Below are 17,740 nucleotides of genomic sequence, written 5' to 3'. Positions count from 1 at the left end.
ATTCCCATGGATCTCTGTATTTCTAGAACAGGCAGTCTGATCTCACTTGTTCTCAATCTGGATTATGAGAATCAGCTTCATCTCTGCTTTTCTTCTCGCCAGATCTCTCTTGGTTTCTTTGGCTTTATTCCCATGGGAATGCTTTTTTTTTTTTTTCACCATTTATTCCATTTTTCTTGGCGCAGGCACTGTGTCTCCCCCCCGGCCTTCTTTAACTCCACAACGATCGCAATCTGTGGCTTTCTCCGTAGCAAGGACAAAGGGAGAGAACAAGGAAAAACAAAGGGCTCTAATGGTTGATTTGAACCTGAGTTCTAAGCAAAGGAGACGTCGGGGGCAGGGGGAGAAATGGCACTGCAGAGATTTAATATAAAAGGTATTTCATTTGTATTTAATACAAAAGGTATCGAGCACCTACTCTATTCAAGGTGCTTTGACTTCAGGGATAAGGAGGAGGTGAATTTAAGATGGGTTTTGAGGGATAAGTAGGATTTTAATAGACAGAGATGGAGGCGGGCAGGGTGTTCCAGCCACCAGGAATAGCACGAGTCAAAGAAAGAGGGAATAAAGTATAGGACATGTTCAGGAAATAGAAGTTGAGTTTGGCTAGAACAGAGGGTATAGGAGAGCAGTGGGGCACCAGGTGGAAATGGAGCTCGAGGCCCTGTTATAAAGGTCCTGGATGTCTAGGTGAGGAGTTTGTACCTATTTAAAGCAGTGGGTCCATCCTTGTTGCTACAAATGCTGATATTTCATTCATTTTAATGGCCGAGTAATACTTCATTGTGCATATGGATGGACCTAGAAATTATCATGCTAAGTGAAGTCAGCCATACAATGAGACACCCACATCAAATGCTTTCACTGACATGGGGAATCTGAAAAAAGGACAGACTGAACTTCTTTGCAGAACAGATGCTGACCCACAGACTTTGAAAAACTTATGGTCTCCGGGAGGAGACAGTTTGGAGAGGTAGGGGGGATGTGCTTGGGTTATGGGATGGAAATCCTGTGAAACTGGATTGTGATGATCATTATACAACTACAGATATGATAAATTCATTGAGTAATAGAAATAAATAAATAAATAAAAATAACAAATAAAATACAATAAAATAAAGCAGTGGGGGTTTACCAAAGGCTTTTGAGCAAGATAATGACATAATCAGAGCTGCGTTTATGAGCCTGTGTAGGGCAGGCTGAAACACGAGAGCTGGGGGAGGGGCAGGGGCACAGGTTAGGAGGAGGCTGCAATATGCAAAGCAGTCGGTAATGCCGATCTGGAACAAGCTAAGAGGATAATAGAGAGAAACATGTTTTAATAAAGGATTTGTCACTGTCAAATACGCGGAGAATGCAAGAAATATGAGGCCTGATCAAATGCAGCTGGATTTGGAAATTAGAGGTCACTGGTGACCTTTGAAAAAGGAGTTTCAGTAGCATTTTGGAAGCAAATGCCAATCGGTACGGGGTTAGTGAGGGTGTCAATAGTGATGATGGGGAGGCTACCAGACTGGACCCCTCTTCAAAAATTTGGCTGTTAAGGTGAAGAGGATGGAGCTATATTTTGATGAAAAGGTCCATCTCAAGTTAGAGAGAGGGCATGGGTAATGGACCCAGGCAGTTTGTGATTTTCTCCAGCAGAGTGGTCCAGATTCCTAGATCGATGGAAATTCCATGTATCACAAATGACTCTATTGGCGTATTAGGTAAATATACTGTAGATTGATGAACTCTGCAGACACAATACCAGAAGTCTGTGTTTCAACTGTAATGTGTCTCCTTCCAAACCTGGAATTCCAAGGGGAGAATGTTTTCTAACAAGTGCATGCAACCTGTTGCAACACTTGTCATGAAACTGGTGTCTTATAAATAATTCATAGCGCAGAGCAGGACGAAGATCCCTGCTGTGTATTCCTCATTTCTGGCCCATAACTGAGACTCGCAGCTTCTGTTAAGCCACTGAAAACAAAAATTAGGGCCGAACACATAATTTGGGGTCTAGTTAGACTATGGACTTTGGGTTACCATCACAACATTGTGGCAAATGGTGATTTCGCTCTGGCCCCCTAGTAATTTGCAGAATGCCAGCACATTTTAACAACCCAGAACTAGAACTGACAAGATGACTCTAATTTCAACCTTACTTCATTAATATGAAAATGCTTTGAAAAATAAATCTTTGGCTAATGAAAACACCATCTGTTGATGGCTCGTTGCCACTGTTTTCTTACATTACGAGACATAATTTGAGGGAAACACCGAACATTTACTTACTCACTTCCTATTCATTTACCAGGAATTAAAGCCTCCTCTCAAACTGGAATTGATGCTCAATAATGAGCATATGCAAAGGGAAGTAGAGAATTGAAGCAATTAGGCAGTTTATTTCCTCACCCTTCCTTATCATGCTTAGCACTGATGGGTCATTTAGAACCAGAAATTCTGGGCCACTCTAGGTTTGACTGAATGATTGCATTAATTCGGCCAAGTAATTATTGTGTCTATACTCCGGCTAACAAAAATGCTGTGTGTGTGTGTGTGTGTGTGTGTGTGTGATTGCGTGTGTGTGTTTAAAATCTTTTTTTACATTTATTTTTTTATTACTCAATGAATTTACTACATCTATAGTTGTACAATGATCATCAAAATCCAGTTCTATATCTCCTTTTGTAAACTAAATATGTATCTCTGTCTTATTTTTGTGTTGTTGTTTGGTTGTGAAGAACTGCTTAGTTGTGCTTTTTTTTTTTTTTTTTTTTTTTTTGTCTTTTGTCATTTTAGGGCCGCACCCGCGGCATATGGAGGTTCCCAGGCTAGGGGTCGAATCAGAGCTACAGCTGCCGGCCTACCCCACAGCCACAGCAACGCCAGACCCGAGCCGTGTCTGCGACCTACACCACAGCTCACGGCAATGGCAGATCCTTAACCCACTGAGAGAGGCCACGGATCGAATCTGCATCCTCATGGATACTAGTCGGGTTCCTTACAGTTGAGCCACAGTGGGAACTCCTATTGTGCTCTCTTCTCATGAAGTCCAGTTAATGACTGGGCCAGGCTTCCCTCTGCCCAAACCTAGTTAGGGCAGCTTTCTCAGAACACTTGAACCGTGACCACAAGAGCCAAAGTGGCAGGGGAGATTGGAATGGAGATAGCTACTGGGAGGAAACGGGACAGGAGCTTGGCAGGGAGAGCAGGATGAAGCTCCCATTTCCTGCTGCAGGAGGTTATTACCTCTGGGCCCTTCTGGGCTTCCCTGTGTGAGGGTTAGAGAAGCCATTTGTGCTATGAAGCTCTGAGACCTTCCTCAGCTCCAGGTGATTGCATTGTTTGCGCTCTCACTAAATGTACATGTGTCTAAATAGCACAAAGTGAGGGGAAGAGTTGGCTGATTTGCATAACTGAGGTTTTAAAGGACCCAAGTTAGCTAACTTGGCAGTCTACACGGATTCCATTTTTACCCAAGTTCCACTTCATTTGTGTCATATAGACTTGGCCTATTTGTGTTCTGTTCTACCCTTCCCAAAGAGGAAAATGTTTTGCTCTGTCTGAGAAAGCCAGGCGCAGGTTATTCTTCTTCCAGACAGCTTCCCATAAAAAGAAATGGCTTTGGAGTTCCCGTCATGGCTCAGTGGCTAACGAATCCGACTAGGAACCATGAGGTTGCCGGTTTGATCCCTGGCCTTGCTCAGTGGGTTAAGGATCCGCTGTTGCCGTGAGCCTGTGATGTAGGTCGCAGACATGACTTGGATCCTGCGTTGCTGTGGCTGTGGTATAGACCAGTGGCTACAGCTCCAATTGGACCCCTAGCCTTGGAACCTCCATATGCCATGGGTGCAGCCCTAAAAGACAAAAGACAAAAAAAAGGAAAAGAAAAAGAAATGGTTTCGCTCACCCTCTCAAATAATTGCTGGGTTGTTTTTTTTTTTTCCCTTCACTTTTTTAGACACAGGTTGTTTCAGATAACTTTCTCACTGGCTCCCTCAAGAAACCTAGCTAGAGGTCAAAACACCAGCTCTTCATTAAAGCCCCTATGGCACCCACTTGACCGTGATCTTCGTTTGTCGTGCTCTGGGAAGGCACATGTATCCACACACACACATGAGCACACGTCCATACACCTACCTGACCAGCTAGTCTCGAAGCCTAAAAAAGGGCAGAGCCTTTCTGTTTGTTCTATTGAAACTATCACTTGGCATCAAATGCCCACATTCTCTCTTGCTTTCTACAAGATACAAGGGGAACGTTATCTAAACCTAGACAAGATCTCAGCTGTTTGGATGGGGGAACCGAACCTTGGAGGTTGCGGAGAGAACTGAAAGGAAGAAAGGCCAGCCCGTTGCAAACCTGAGCCTTCCCAATTGACAGAAGACAACTTCATCCTTAAAAATACTCTGAGCCAGTGACCCCATTACTATTCTTTGACATGCTCGTTTTTGACATCCTGTCTATTCGCCAACGTGCCCAGCTCTTTCAAAAGCCAGTAACCAAAATCTTAGCAGACTTTTGGGGTCACATTCTGCCTTCTTTTTTTAACTGCTTGTCTTAAAATACTTACTTTGCTTTTGCTTCAGTCTGTCACTTTATGTATCAATTACATATGGCCTTTCAACAGCAGAACACACCATCTGGTCCACAAACTGAAGCCCACACCCTTATGCCTGAGTTTATTCCTTCCCGCAAACATTTATTTGCTGTTGTATAGACACGGGCTATATCACAGAATGAGATGCAGGTGACATGCTGGATGTCCAAGCTCTAATCTACCTGGGCTTTGCTGGAGAATATCCGCATTGGTCTTCAGGCTCGGTTAAACAGGTTGTCATCCCTCCTCTATTTCAGAAGGTTCTGAAATCCTCCAGCAAAAACCCACCCTATCCCAGGCCCTGTATCAGAAATGCTACCCATACTATTCCACATTCTCGGCTTTTCCCTCTCTTCAGGTGCATAGCGTGGCTGAAGCTCTGTCTTAAATGTGTAATTATTACCTGGACCTTCTAAAAGAAAACCTAAATCCAGTGTTTCTTTTGATAATACTCAAGAATTTGGGGGGTTTTGGGTTTTTTTTTTTTTTTTGGTCTTTTTAGGGCTGCACCCACAGCATATGGAAGTTCGTAGGCTAGGGGGTCAAATGGGAGCTACAGCTGCTGGCCTCCATCACAGCCACAGCAGCAACGTGGGACCCGAGTGGTATTTGTGACCCACAACCACAGCTCACGGCAACGCCAGATCCTTAACCCACTGAGCAAGGCCAGGGATCGAACCCGCATCCTCATGGATACTAGTTGGGTTTGTGACTGCTGAGCCACAATGGGAACTCCTGTACTCAGAATATTGAGCCGAAGCCACTCTACTTTCCTGAGGGCCTCAATATTGTACTCCACTCGCACGAGTCCCCCTCAGTTCCTGTCTGTCTTACACATCCTCCCCTTTCTCCTTCACTTGCTCTTGCTCGCTGTCTACCTTCGAGGCCAGGAGCATGCCACAAGGCTCACCCCTTGGCCCTCATTCAGCTCACTACTTCATGGCTCCAACTCCCCGCTAAAGACACTCAAACGTGGAGTTCCCGTCGTGGCTCAGTGGTTAACGAATCTGACTGGGAGCCATGAGGTTGCGGGTTTGATCCCTGGCCTTGCTCAGTGGGTTAAGGATCCGGTGTTGCCATGAGCTGTGGTGTAGGTCGCAGACAGCAGCTCGGATCCCACGTTGCTGTGGCTCTGGTGTACGCCGGTGGCTACAGCTCCGACTCAACCCCTAGCCTGGGAACCTCCATATGCCGCGGGAGGGGCCCAAGAAATGGCAAAAAGACAGAAAAAAAAAAAAAGACACTCAAACCTGTGTCTCTGGCCCTGATGGTTCCACCACCACAAGGGCCTGAATTTCAACTCCTGGAGCACTTGTCCTTTCAACTCTGAGAGTGCTCCCATGCTCGCTCACCTCCAGATCTCTGAACAAACTATTTTCTCTGGACTAGAATACTCCCTGCCCCTTACCCCATCCCTGTCCCCCAACTGGGGGTCCAAAACACCACCTGAAGTTTCTTTTGATGTCCCTCCTATGCTCTCACTGTCAACGACACTCATCACACGGTCCTGTAACTGTGCCCTCACTTGCCTGGCTCCCCACCCTAAGCCGAGACTTCCACCAGGGTAGGGACTGTGCTGACCTTATCACTGGATCCCCAACACCTCTTGTGGTGCTTGGCACCTAACAGGTGTTCGGAAAATGTTTGAGGAGGGAGTGAATGTTAAACGACCCACAATCAATCACCCAGACTCAAATCTGAAGTCAAGTCATCGCACCAAATCTGCTAGTCCCTTCCCAATTTCGCTGTTTCTGAGCTGGGTACCGCCATTCTTCAAGACATCTCTTGGAACTTCCCGTCGTGGCTCAGCGGTTAATGAACCCAACTAGCATCCATGAGGACGCAAGCCTCGATCCCTGGCCTCGCTCAGTGGGTTAAGGATCCGGTGTTGCCATGAGCTGCGGTGTAGGTCACAGATGCAGCTCCGATCCTGCATTGCTGTGGCTGTGGTGTAGGCCAACAGCTACAGCTCTGATTTGACCCCGAGCCTGGGAACTTCCTTTTTTTTAAAAAAAAAAAAAAAAAAAAGATATCTTTTCCTTTTTTTTTTTTGTCTTTTTGCCATTTCTTGGGCCACTCCCGCGGTATATGGAGGTTCCCAGGCTAGGGGTCGAATCGGAGCTGTAGCCTCCGGCCTACGCCAGAGGCACAGCAACGCGGGATCCGAGCCGCGTCTGCAACCTACACCACAGCTCACAGCAACGCCGGATTGTCAACCCACTGAGCAAGGGCAGGGACCGAACCCGCAACCTCATGGTTCCTAGTCGGATTCGTTAACCACTGTGCCACGACGGGAACTCCTCTCTTCTTTTTCATTCTTTCTCTCCATTGCCTATAACACTACAGCCATTCTCCAAGTCCCATCAATGCTTTCTTCACCGTCTCTCTCCAGCTGGCCCTCTTCTCCAACAAAGTCACTCGTGATTCCCTGCTTTTGAGCTCCATGACTTCCTTTCACTGGCCCTTCCCGTGTGCTTCAGAGCACCCTGTGCAAAGCTCTGTCGTGGCACTTACCCTTCTGAATTCAAATGTCTGATGTCCTCTTCTATCTCCCTTACTAAGCTCAAAGCGCCTCAAGAGCAGGCATGATGCCTTATTTCCTGTGTCCCCTGCTCCTACCACAATGACTTAACCATTTAAGTGCTCAATAAAACAAAATGTTTGCTTGCTCATTCATTGTTTGTTAAAGGAATGAATGACCCTGGGCCTAAATCTCTGGGGCTATGGTTTATTGTCTGGTCTTTCTTAAGGGGAGATAAAGAACAAGACGTGACCTCATTGTATCAACCCTTCACAAGCCTGAATGTCATTACCACATTTTCCCTTGAAACCTCACTCCTTTGGGCTCAGCAATTCTTGTTTGTTTCATCTTTCCTCACCTATATTATATTTCCGTAATATGTTCTTTGGCCCAATAATAATAGATAGGGTTTTCATCTACCCCAAAACAATCTCTGAGTCAATGTTTTGTAAGTTGTTCTCAGACTGATGATTGATAGCTCCTTTCAGCTGTTGAGGAGGAGGAAACTTGGGACAAAAGAAATAACAGAAAAACAAGATAAAAGCACAGATAGTTGGAGTACCCACTTGCTAGACTTGCTCTCAAACCCAAGAAACAATAGATGAACATCTTCCAGGAGTTCCCATTCTGGCTCAGCAGAAATGAATCTGACTGGGATCCATGAGGATGCGGGTTCGATCCCTGGCCTCGCTCAGTGGATCAAGGATCTGGCATTGCCATGAGCTGTGGTGTAGGTCACAGACGCGACTCAGATCTGACATCGCGGTGGCTGTGGCGTAAGCTGGCAGCTACAGCTCTGATGCAACCCCTAGTCTGGGCACCTCCATATGCCACGGGTGCGGCTCTAAAAAGACAAAAAAAGAATTTTTCAACACATGGTCCTGTTAATGTTATATGAGACTAGAGCCACAGAATCAGTATAATTACAGGAGAAGCCAAAAAAGGGGGGTTCAAATGAGTCTTAGCACACAGTTCAAATAGAAATGGAATAAAACGCATTTTTACTCCACACCCATAGAAATCATGTACAGATTTGTACATATGACAAGTGTCGGGGAGAAAGTCTTGGACAATTTTTTTTAATTTATCACTTCTGTAGTTGTATAATGATCATCACAATCCAATTTCACAGGATTTCCATCCCACGACCCAAGCACATCCCCCCACCCCCCGAGACTGTCTCCTCCGGAGACCATACGTTCTTCAACGTCTGTGAAGAGACCATAGATCAGCCAGATCTACAAGCAAGAATGATTTTCCAATCGTGAGCCAAAGCCTGGTTTAGCTGAGAAAGCCCATGACAGATACGACCCCCACCCGACGTGTCCACCACCATAGCTTACAGCCTGCAAATCTAGACACCCGTGCTTTGCTCTTACTAGATCTAGCTACGGTGATTCAGCACCTACGTCAGTAAATGTAAGAAACAACCTCTTCTGTCCCCTCGCCTGTGGTAACCCATCCTGGCCTCCGCTGAAGATCTGCCTCATCATGCGGCTCGTTTATTAGGGAGACTCCTCCTCTCGGGATAGGTTCTACCGAAGGCCTAACCCTCCCTAGGGTGGCCCCGATACCCAAGCTGGCCACAGATAAGCCCACAGGAGATGAACAAGGGCCTCTCTCCTCCTCACACACAGTGCCACACATTGATAGATGCACACAGACACACAGAGATTACATTCTCAGCCACTCCCCCGGGCAGAAATACACACACTCATATATAGTGACACATACATATGTATGCAAATATGCCCTCTCTCAACCCAGTCTCTCATAGAGATGCTTCTTCTTCTTTCCCTGACGCTCGTATTCCGACTGGTCCAGAAACAGCCAAATGTCCACTGGGAGATAAGCCGAGAGGGTATCTGTTTTGGCAGACAGAAGTGGGTGTCAAGTGGGTGAGTAGACAAACGACTGGGAGAAGGTGGTGGCTGAGTGAGAATGGGTGGGTGGATGACAGAGCGACTGAGTAGGAAGAAGGACAAGGAACCAATTCTGATAAGATTCTAGAATATCATATTTTCCAACCTTTTTAACTCTCGTTGTGGTTTTCCTTTGAACAGTCTCCAAGGCTCATATCTCTCTTCTCTTTGTCTGGCAGTCTTTAGCGCTCTGTGTCTCAGTCTCTCTTCGTGGTGTGTGTGTGTGTGTGTGTGTGTGTGTGTGTGTGTGTGTGTGTGTGTGTGTGTTACTTTTCTGTAACAAAAAAAAATGTACTCTAGCGCCAGGTCATATGTTATGACAACAAGATCCCTGATAGGTAAATGTAACTGCATTTAAGAATTATTTCTAGTAATGAATTTGTGGAAATGTAATGAGAAAAAGAAAATGTACTTGTTTATTCCTCTCAGGAAATTCCTCTATTCCCCCTGGTTTTCATCAGCTATATTTTTGGCAGGCTGTGGGCATGGAAATGTGAAGACATCACTCTCAAAGAGAATTATAATAATCACATCTGATTTATACAGATGTCACCATAGGGTTAGGCAGTTGGAAAATCCAGCAATCAACATGGATAGGCAACTAAAATTAAAGACACGGCATAACTTTTGCTAACACTCTGGTTTTTAACATTATCCGCAGTTCGCAGATTTTTTTCCAGACTTCAAAAGTATTCATAATGGCAAGACAGATTTATATCTTAGAAGAATAGAAACACGCTCTACATGCTGGTATACGTCCTGCAAATTCATGACAAAGATTTAATTCATTGGGATTTCTTGAGCATATACTATGTGTCCTAGACACTAAGGAAGACACTGGAGAAATAATAAAAAAAAAAAAAACCATTGTGCGTGGGTACAGGTGGAGTGTGTTGAAGTGGCCTTGTGGGACTTCAGTTGAGGACTAAAGAATAGGTAGGATTCCTCGGCAGGCCAGGCCGAGATAATAGTATGAGTGAAGGTTAAGAGTCGGAAGAGGCAGTGGTAGGTTTGGCAGACAGTTGGGAAGCCAGCCTGAGCAGGTGAAGGTGACATGTTTGAGAGAGGCAGGAGGAAAATGCAGATGGGCAAGCAGGAGAACCCAGTTGTACAGAACTTGAAATACTGAGTTGAGACCTGTCACCAAGAGAGTCACTTAAATTTGACCTCTTTTTATTTATTTATTTATTTATTTATTTATTTATTTATTTATTTTAGAGCCACACCCACAGCATGTGGAGGTTCCCAGGCCAGGGGTCTAATCAAAGCCACAGCTGCCGGCCTACGCCAGAGCCACAGCAATGCAGGATCCGAGCCACATCCGTGTCTGCGACCTACACCACAGCCCACGGCAACGCCGGATCCTTGACCCACTGAGTGAGGCCAGGGATCGAGCCCGCAACCTCACGATTCCTAGTCGGATTCGTTTCCGCTGCGCCACGACGGGAACTCCAAATTTGACCTCTTTTACCAAGGCGACATTTATTAATGCAGTAAGATCAATCTTTTCTAAGGGGAGGAAATCACGACGATGAAAACTCTAAAATCTGAAGCATTTTTATAGAAACGCAGTACATATCATGAACTAAGATACATGTTGGGCAAAATGAGTGCAAAGAGAAGTAATGGAGAAAATAGTGATGAGGATCGGCCTTACGAGCATAAAAACTGTCATGAGCACGATTACTCATTCAAACTGAAGGATTCATTGAACCACTAGTAGCCTCCCGAAGGATATTTAGGTAGAGAGAACAAATAACTAAGGAGAATAAACTATACCAAGCATCCCAAACCCTCTAATCCATTTCGAGCACACGTTCAGAAGACAGGCTGGCTTCTGGTGATTCTGACCTTTCATCTATAATGCAATGATTTCAATATATTCTTTATGGAACAAATAAACATTAGAGGCCACTAAATGCTCATCAGGGAGGTTAGTCCCCAAAAGGGTCATTATAAACCCCAATAGTGAATTTCCAGAACAAGAAAGTACAAAGAAACACTATCAGTCACTGGCCAGAAAGTCAAACCCCTTCCCCTTCTCCCATAGGACTCCCATGCTCTCCACAGGGCAGGGCTGGGGGTACGCTCAAAGCCATCCCCCCCCCCCCAGCTTCTGACAGCTGGCTTTCTCCTTTCTCCTTGGGGAAGAATCAAGCAGATTAAAGGGATAATCCTAAATGCTCTTCTAAATTAAAATCAACTCAAAGAAGTGAGTATGTGTGACACGAAAAGTCAGGCTTCCTCTCTGCTCCATGTGCAGAATGAACATCCTTTTATTCTTGGCACCAAACCAAAGTGACCCCCCACCCCACCCCACCCCTCCCCTCACATAAGCAGCACCTTCCTCTCTCTCCCCAAAGTCTAAGATGTTCCAGACAACAGACCAAACCACACGGTTGGGAATGATTCATATGTTTCCACTCTCTGTCCAAAAATGAGCAAAAAAGTTTCCACTTAATTTATAATCTGAATTTTCTGCACATTTCCTTAAAACTTAAAGGGGAACACTTCACGAGCTGGCCTTTCTGTCTCCAAAAAATTACCGATTCGTTCCAGAGCAAAGTATCTTTTGGTAAAATGATTTGCGTCCCATCCATCCCTGGAGACAAGGACGATAGCTGCATGATGCCAAATATCTAATCAATCATCCAGTGTTTTCGTGGTTTCGGATGTTTTCAAAAAGCTGGTGTTCTGTAGATACAGGCTCGTTCTAACCAGTCTTTTGTTATCTCAACAGTACATATGGATACAGATTTTTCTGTTTGGAATATTTCTCAAGGCCAATGCCTTATTATAGTTCCAACACCTGCAAATATTTGGCAGAGATTGTTCTATCCTCGCCATATCCCTCACTCTTCCTGCAGCCCCGCCTCCATCTCTTGCCATTGAAAAGCCGTAAGTTTATACAATATGTCCTTTCCTCCACGCTGTTAATCGTTTCTCTGTGACCCATGAAATGTGCAGTTGCCGGAGCATAAATTTAAGTTTCAAATCACATTTCATGGAGAAAATCTAGGTCTAAAACAAAGTGGCAGCAGGCTACAGAAGAAAGGATTCTTAACTTAGCTCTAGAAGCTGAGTTCCAGTTCCAAGTCTGTGACTTGAACCACAACACTTAAAACTAGCAAAGCCTCCATTTATACTCCTGTATTTTTTATTTTTAATGATTTTGATTTTTCCCCATTATAGCTGGTTTACAGTGGTCTGTCAATTTTCTACTGTACAGCAAGGTGACCCAGTCGCACATACATATATACGTTCTTTTTTCTCCCATTGTCATGCTCCGTAAGTGACTCATTTATACTACTTTACCAAGTCTGCAGTCTATTCCATTTTAGGATTCTACGAATTGAAGCCAATGAGATTATTCCTCTCTGCAATCTTGACAGGACTGAGACTATCCGCCTGAGGGAAACCAACGGATAAACATGGAACGTTGTACAAATTTCTAAATACTGAATGCAAATAATAATCAAAAAAAGCAGAAAGCATTGTCAGCGTGACTCTCAATCTTGTTTTCAATAAATCTCAGAAGGGAAAGTGCAATGTCTTCTGAGCACTGCTAGCCTCACCAACATCATCATTTTTACTGAAGTTACAGTGACTTTTCCACAGTGTGGCAAGAGGAAAATCTCCACTCCCTTATTTCCTTCCTTCCATCCAGTCTGGGTCTTCCTTCCAGCTTGGCTTACATACCCAGGACCTCTTTGGGGGGTGGTAATCCTATTCAGTTAAACATTTTATTTTTCTGGAATGTCTATTAAGTAACTCCCTTCTTCTTTTTTTTTTTTTTTTTTTTTGCTATTTCTTTGGGCTGCTCCCGTGGCACATGGAGGTTCCCAGGCTAGGGGTCGAATCGGAGCTGTAGCCACTGGCCTACGCCAGAGCCGCAGCAACGTGGGATCTGAGCCGCATCTATGACCCAACCACAGCTCAAGGCAACGCCAGATCCTTAACCCACTGAGCAAGGGCAGGGACCGAACCCAAAACCTCATGATTTTCCTAGTCGGATTCGTTAACCACTGCGCCACGATGGGAACTCCGTAGCTCCCTTCTTAAGAAAAATTAAGCCACCAAGCAGGCAGGCAAGGGGAGTAAAGCAGTTTGCTGGATCTGACATTTGCTAACATCGCCATGAGAGAGTAGTGTTTTTTTTTAAAAAAAAAAAATAGGCACCTGGACTTGCACGTAAATATCACAGAGCACAACAACAAGTCAGAAAACTCTGACCCCTGAACAGGAACTTCCAAGGCAGGGACTGCAAACCAGCACTTCAGTCTGCAACCCACAAAAACAAATACTGGCGCATCATCTGATCCTGGATTAAATAGTTAATCGCCTTCAGTTGAAATTTTTAGTTCAGGTATTTGATTCTCCCTCCGGACTTCATGGTACACTGAAGTCCCTTTTTCGTCTGTCTATTTTGTGTTGTTTTTTAAGGCAGGCTTAGAATTAGCCCCCTGTTAAGAGCTCGGTGGCGCTTTGTAGGGGCCGGTGCGAAGAATTGTTTCTTTAGTGAACTGACTGTGCAAACACACACACTACTGTCCTCCACAAAAAAACTCTCGCCTACACAGATACACTCAGACACCTCCACCCATACCTACATAGAGACACACCCAAGCTTCTCACTGCTGTAGTGTACATATGCAAATCAGCACATATGCTAATTGTAGTACGCCTACACAGGTACGCACATACTTAAAAGCATAAGTGGAAAGATCATGGCAAAGATATGCAAGGTGCAATGTGTCATTGTCAGAGGAGAGAGGGCGCTGTGTCCCTGGACGGACTACTAGTGTGGGCCATGCATGGACTAACTCCCCCAGAACTGGCCGGAGGTGAATGAATGCAAGCAGGGATGTGCAAGAGATGAGCCGGGTTCCAGCGGGAGCTTGCAGGTGAGGAGTCTGCTCTTCACGAGAAGAACCTGGAATTAACTCACTTGGCAGATAGGAAAAGTGACCCCTTTTATTAGGGAACTCGCCAACTGCATACCCGTGCGTGTGTGTGTGTGTGTGTGTGTGTGTGTGTGTGTGTAAAGAGACAAAGTTGTATAAGGCGTGTTTCCCAGATCCCTTACCTTGAGCTTCTCAAACCGGTCATTCAGGGACGCGACCTGATGGTCTCGATGACGCCCCACCAGTTTGCATAAGGCACAGATCAATTGGTCATCAGATACACAATACATGTTCACTTTCTCATTCTCATGGTCCAGGCAGGTGATCCCTCGGAGATGTGTGTCTGGCACGGGTTCCACCAGGCGGTGGCTGGTGAAAGGTTTCTTGTTGGGGTGCGTGGCCCGCAGGCAACGATCACAGTAGGAGACCTCGCAGGTGATGCACGTTTTCACTGCATCCCTTGGCGGGTCCTGCTCACAGAACTGGCAAGCAATTCGCTCACTGGACATGGCGCTGCTGGGCCTGTAAGTCCTCTCCCGGCGGCTCTCACTTGGGGAATTGGGTCCACTGACAGAAGCCTTCTGGAAGCGGTCAATAATGTTCTGCAGAGTCACATTCCTCTTGAGGCCGTCCAGGCCCCGGTGGTTCAGCGAGATGACATACCTGCACGTAGGACACTGGAAAGCGGTAATGGGTTCAATGGATTCACCAGAGCTGCAGCTCGAGACCAAGATGCGATGGGCGCAGCTGAAGCAGAGGCTGTGAGCACAAGGGAGCAGGAGGGGGTCTTCAAACAACTCGAGGCAGATTGGACAGGTCAATTCAGACTCCAGTGTTTCCATCTTTAGTGAAAATAATCCTGCTGAGGCATTAAGAACCGCAGAGGCTGGGCTTTCACCTGCAAGGAACACAAAGCAAGGGTCATTAAGCATTTCCAAAGGAAACGTGGATGTAGCATAATTGCACACTAAGCAGTGGGGGCTTTGCAGGCTGGATTCCCCAGGGATGCTGGAGCAATAGGAAAGCAATTTGGGAATGAATCAGAAAGCCATTCTCCCCCTTTAAACCTTGTTTGTGACAAAGGCCTGGGTTTATTTTCCTGCACTAATAAACAGAAGCTAGTGGCCACCTCTGCATCCCGGCTTACTGACTCACAATACTGTTGCAGCTCCCCACACCGGCACGGATCAGCCTCTCACACATCCTCCTCACCCACATCCCTCGTCCTGGACTATGAACAAGCCCGAGGCTCTGCCCAATTCTCAATCTCCACTCTCCTATATTGTTCTCTATTTTACGTCCAGGTAAAATATAGAGGCTGCTCCTATTTCATTTCTAGTGGAAGGAAAACAAGGCCATATTTCAAACTAACGCTCTAGTTCTTGAAATGATCCATTTCTAAGAGCCTACGCAGGAAAAGAAGAGAGAGCCTTAGAAAAATGTAGTTCTTGGAGCAGGATAATAAGTTCTTCTGATGCGTGAGCTTGAGTTACTTCCTTTTACCACGCATGGAAATTTCTGTTGCAGCCCATTTTTAATAAACGGAGTTAGTTACTAGAGACAAAGAGGAGAATATTAAAATATCAAAAATATAAAACATGTGTTATGGGTTTTAAGTGTTAATCCTATTTTTAGGAAAGACAAAGGAATCTATTGCTTTTGAATATAACTCTTGTTCATCTCGCTATCACTGGAGACTCTCATCAGGCTTAAAAGAAGTTTGATTCTGCCATTGGTATCTTGTGCAGATTTTATCATCTGTCAGAGATATCCGCAGCGCCCTCTCACAGGAAACTTAAAGACTGAGTCCTATCATATCTTGTGCACAAGTACAATACAGATAGCCCTAAACGCTGTTGTTGTTGGGGTTTGGTTTTTTGTTTTTGCTTTTTTTTTTTTTTTCATTTTTGTCTGCCCAGCAACATGTGAGCTCTCGGGCCAGGGATCAGTTCCCAGCCTCAGCCTCAATCTAAGCAGAAGCTGTGGCAATGCCGGATCCCTAACCCACTGTGCCAGGCCAGAGATCGAACCCCGCATCCCAGCATTCCCAAGATGCCACCAATCCCGTGGGGCCACAGCGGGAGCTGCCCTAAAAAGCTCTTTCTAAATCAAACCTTTGAAGTGCACTAAACTACCTACTTATTTAACGGAAATCTATAGGAAATTGGGCTGTAAAAGTGAAGAATCTTTTTGTACAACAGTCATTCTCAGTGGGTTTGATAAGTTTATTTATTTATTTATTTTTGTCTTTTGTCTTTTTGTCTTTTTTGTTGTTGTTGTTGTTGTTGTTGTTGCTATTTCTTGGGCCACTCCCGCGGCATATGGAGGTTCCCAGGCTAGGGGTTGAATCAGAGCTGTAGCCACCGGCCTACGCCAGAGGCACAGCAACGCAGGATCCGAGCCGCGTCTGCAACCTACACCACAGCTCACGGCAACGCCGGATCGTTAACCCACTGAGCAAGGGCAGGGACCGAACCCGCAACCTCATGGTTCCTAGTCGGATTCGTTAACCACTGCGCCACGACGGGAACTCCGGGTTTGATAAGTTTAGATGTTGGTACAACCACTGGTTTTCAAAAAAGGAGATGAGTGCTATTCTTATTTTAGAAAATACAAGTGCTGGAAAAGGGTTGGCCAGTATTTTGTCGCTTATAACATCTATCAACATTCGCCTATAAAGATGAAAGAGGCAAACAATTAAAATGCACACATATCATAGAATCTTCGAATTGGAAGAGACGTTAGAGATGACAGACTCCAACACTCACTCAAGGCAGGAATATTGCCTTTGGTAGTTCCACTGCTCCAATTCAAACATGTCCATAAAGGAGTCTGCTCTTCTCCTCTGCCCCTCAAAACGAAACACCTTCTCCTCTTCCAATGTGCCCTGTCGGTTGAATATCACCATCCAAGCCTAGAAACCTGGGAGTTCCCTCATGTACAGGTGTATCACTTCAGCTACTTGGTGGCTTCCAGAACCTTCTGTGGTATTTCATTTACATATCTATGTCTCCCGCTAACTCGCCTGGCTCCTCAAGGGCACCAACGATATCATAGTTTGATTCATAGCCCAGGGCCTCACACACAAGAAGTATTCAGAAATGAAGGATCCCTTAAAGTAGAGGACGTTAAAGAAAGGACCTAGCATTTATGGAGCACCTCCTATATTCTGAGGACCATGTTACAAACTTGACATACAATATTTCATTACATTCTACCAGGGAGGCTGTACAGCAGGTGCTAATACTAGGTGCATAGTAGGGTTAGGGACCTGGGGCTCAGCATCATTAGGCAAATGAACCGGGAACATACACACCCAGAGCCCTGGGTCAGTCTAGTGCCAAGGCCTGTGCTCTTTCCTCTACACCTTTATTTCAAGCATCTCACCTCCTTCACTTGACAAATATCCTGACTATTTACAAGAGGGTTTCCTGACAGCATGTTTCCGCTTCTATTTGTGTCTCTCGGTGTCCCTCTGAGTGTCTCTGAAACGGCCTCTCACGCCTGGTCCCTTTCAGAATCATATCTCTTTCCTCTAGGCCCATCTCCACCTCACTCTGCACTTGTCCTACTGTCTCTTCCAGAAGGGCCTGGCTGCACTCCTCAGTGGCCCTGCTGGAAGCTACCTGGGAGAATCAAGGAAGGCCTCCTGCCAAAATGACAGCTGGTCAGGAGCATTGCTGACAGACCTGTCTCTACGTTGAAATTTTTATGACAATTAGAGGACTGCAACTCTGGAGTGCACGTCGTGGCTCAGTGGTTAACGAACCCGACTAGGAACCACGAGGTTGTGGGTTCCATTCCTGGC

At 45.5% G+C, this 17,740-nt stretch overlaps 1 protein-coding gene across 10 annotated transcripts in view; it reads right to left on the bottom strand.

Moving 5' to 3' along the window:
* Positions 1–17,740, bottom strand: part of MID2 (midline 2) — a 100,433-nt gene that overhangs the window by 70,612 nt on the left and 12,081 nt on the right. For all 10 annotated transcript variants that reach the window (XM_085008133.1, XM_085008137.1, XM_085008138.1 and 7 more), the window contains exon 2: positions 14,115–14,830. In XM_085008133.1, the coding sequence (XP_084864259.1) occupies positions 14,115–14,774 (660 nt within the window). In that variant the 5' untranslated portion in view covers positions 14,775–14,830. The remainder of the gene's footprint in view (positions 1–14,114; positions 14,831–17,740) is intronic.

The sequence above is a fragment of the Sus scrofa genome, chromosome X (genome assembly GCF_054392235.1).
Source record: "Sus scrofa isolate SSC_HxYL_T2T_F1_AM1 chromosome X, Sscrofa_HxYL_maternal_Yorkshire_Landrace_v2.0, whole genome shotgun sequence".
Lineage (NCBI taxonomy): Eukaryota > Metazoa > Chordata > Mammalia > Artiodactyla > Suidae > Sus > Sus scrofa.
This window is presented reverse-complemented; position numbering and strand designations above follow the sequence as displayed.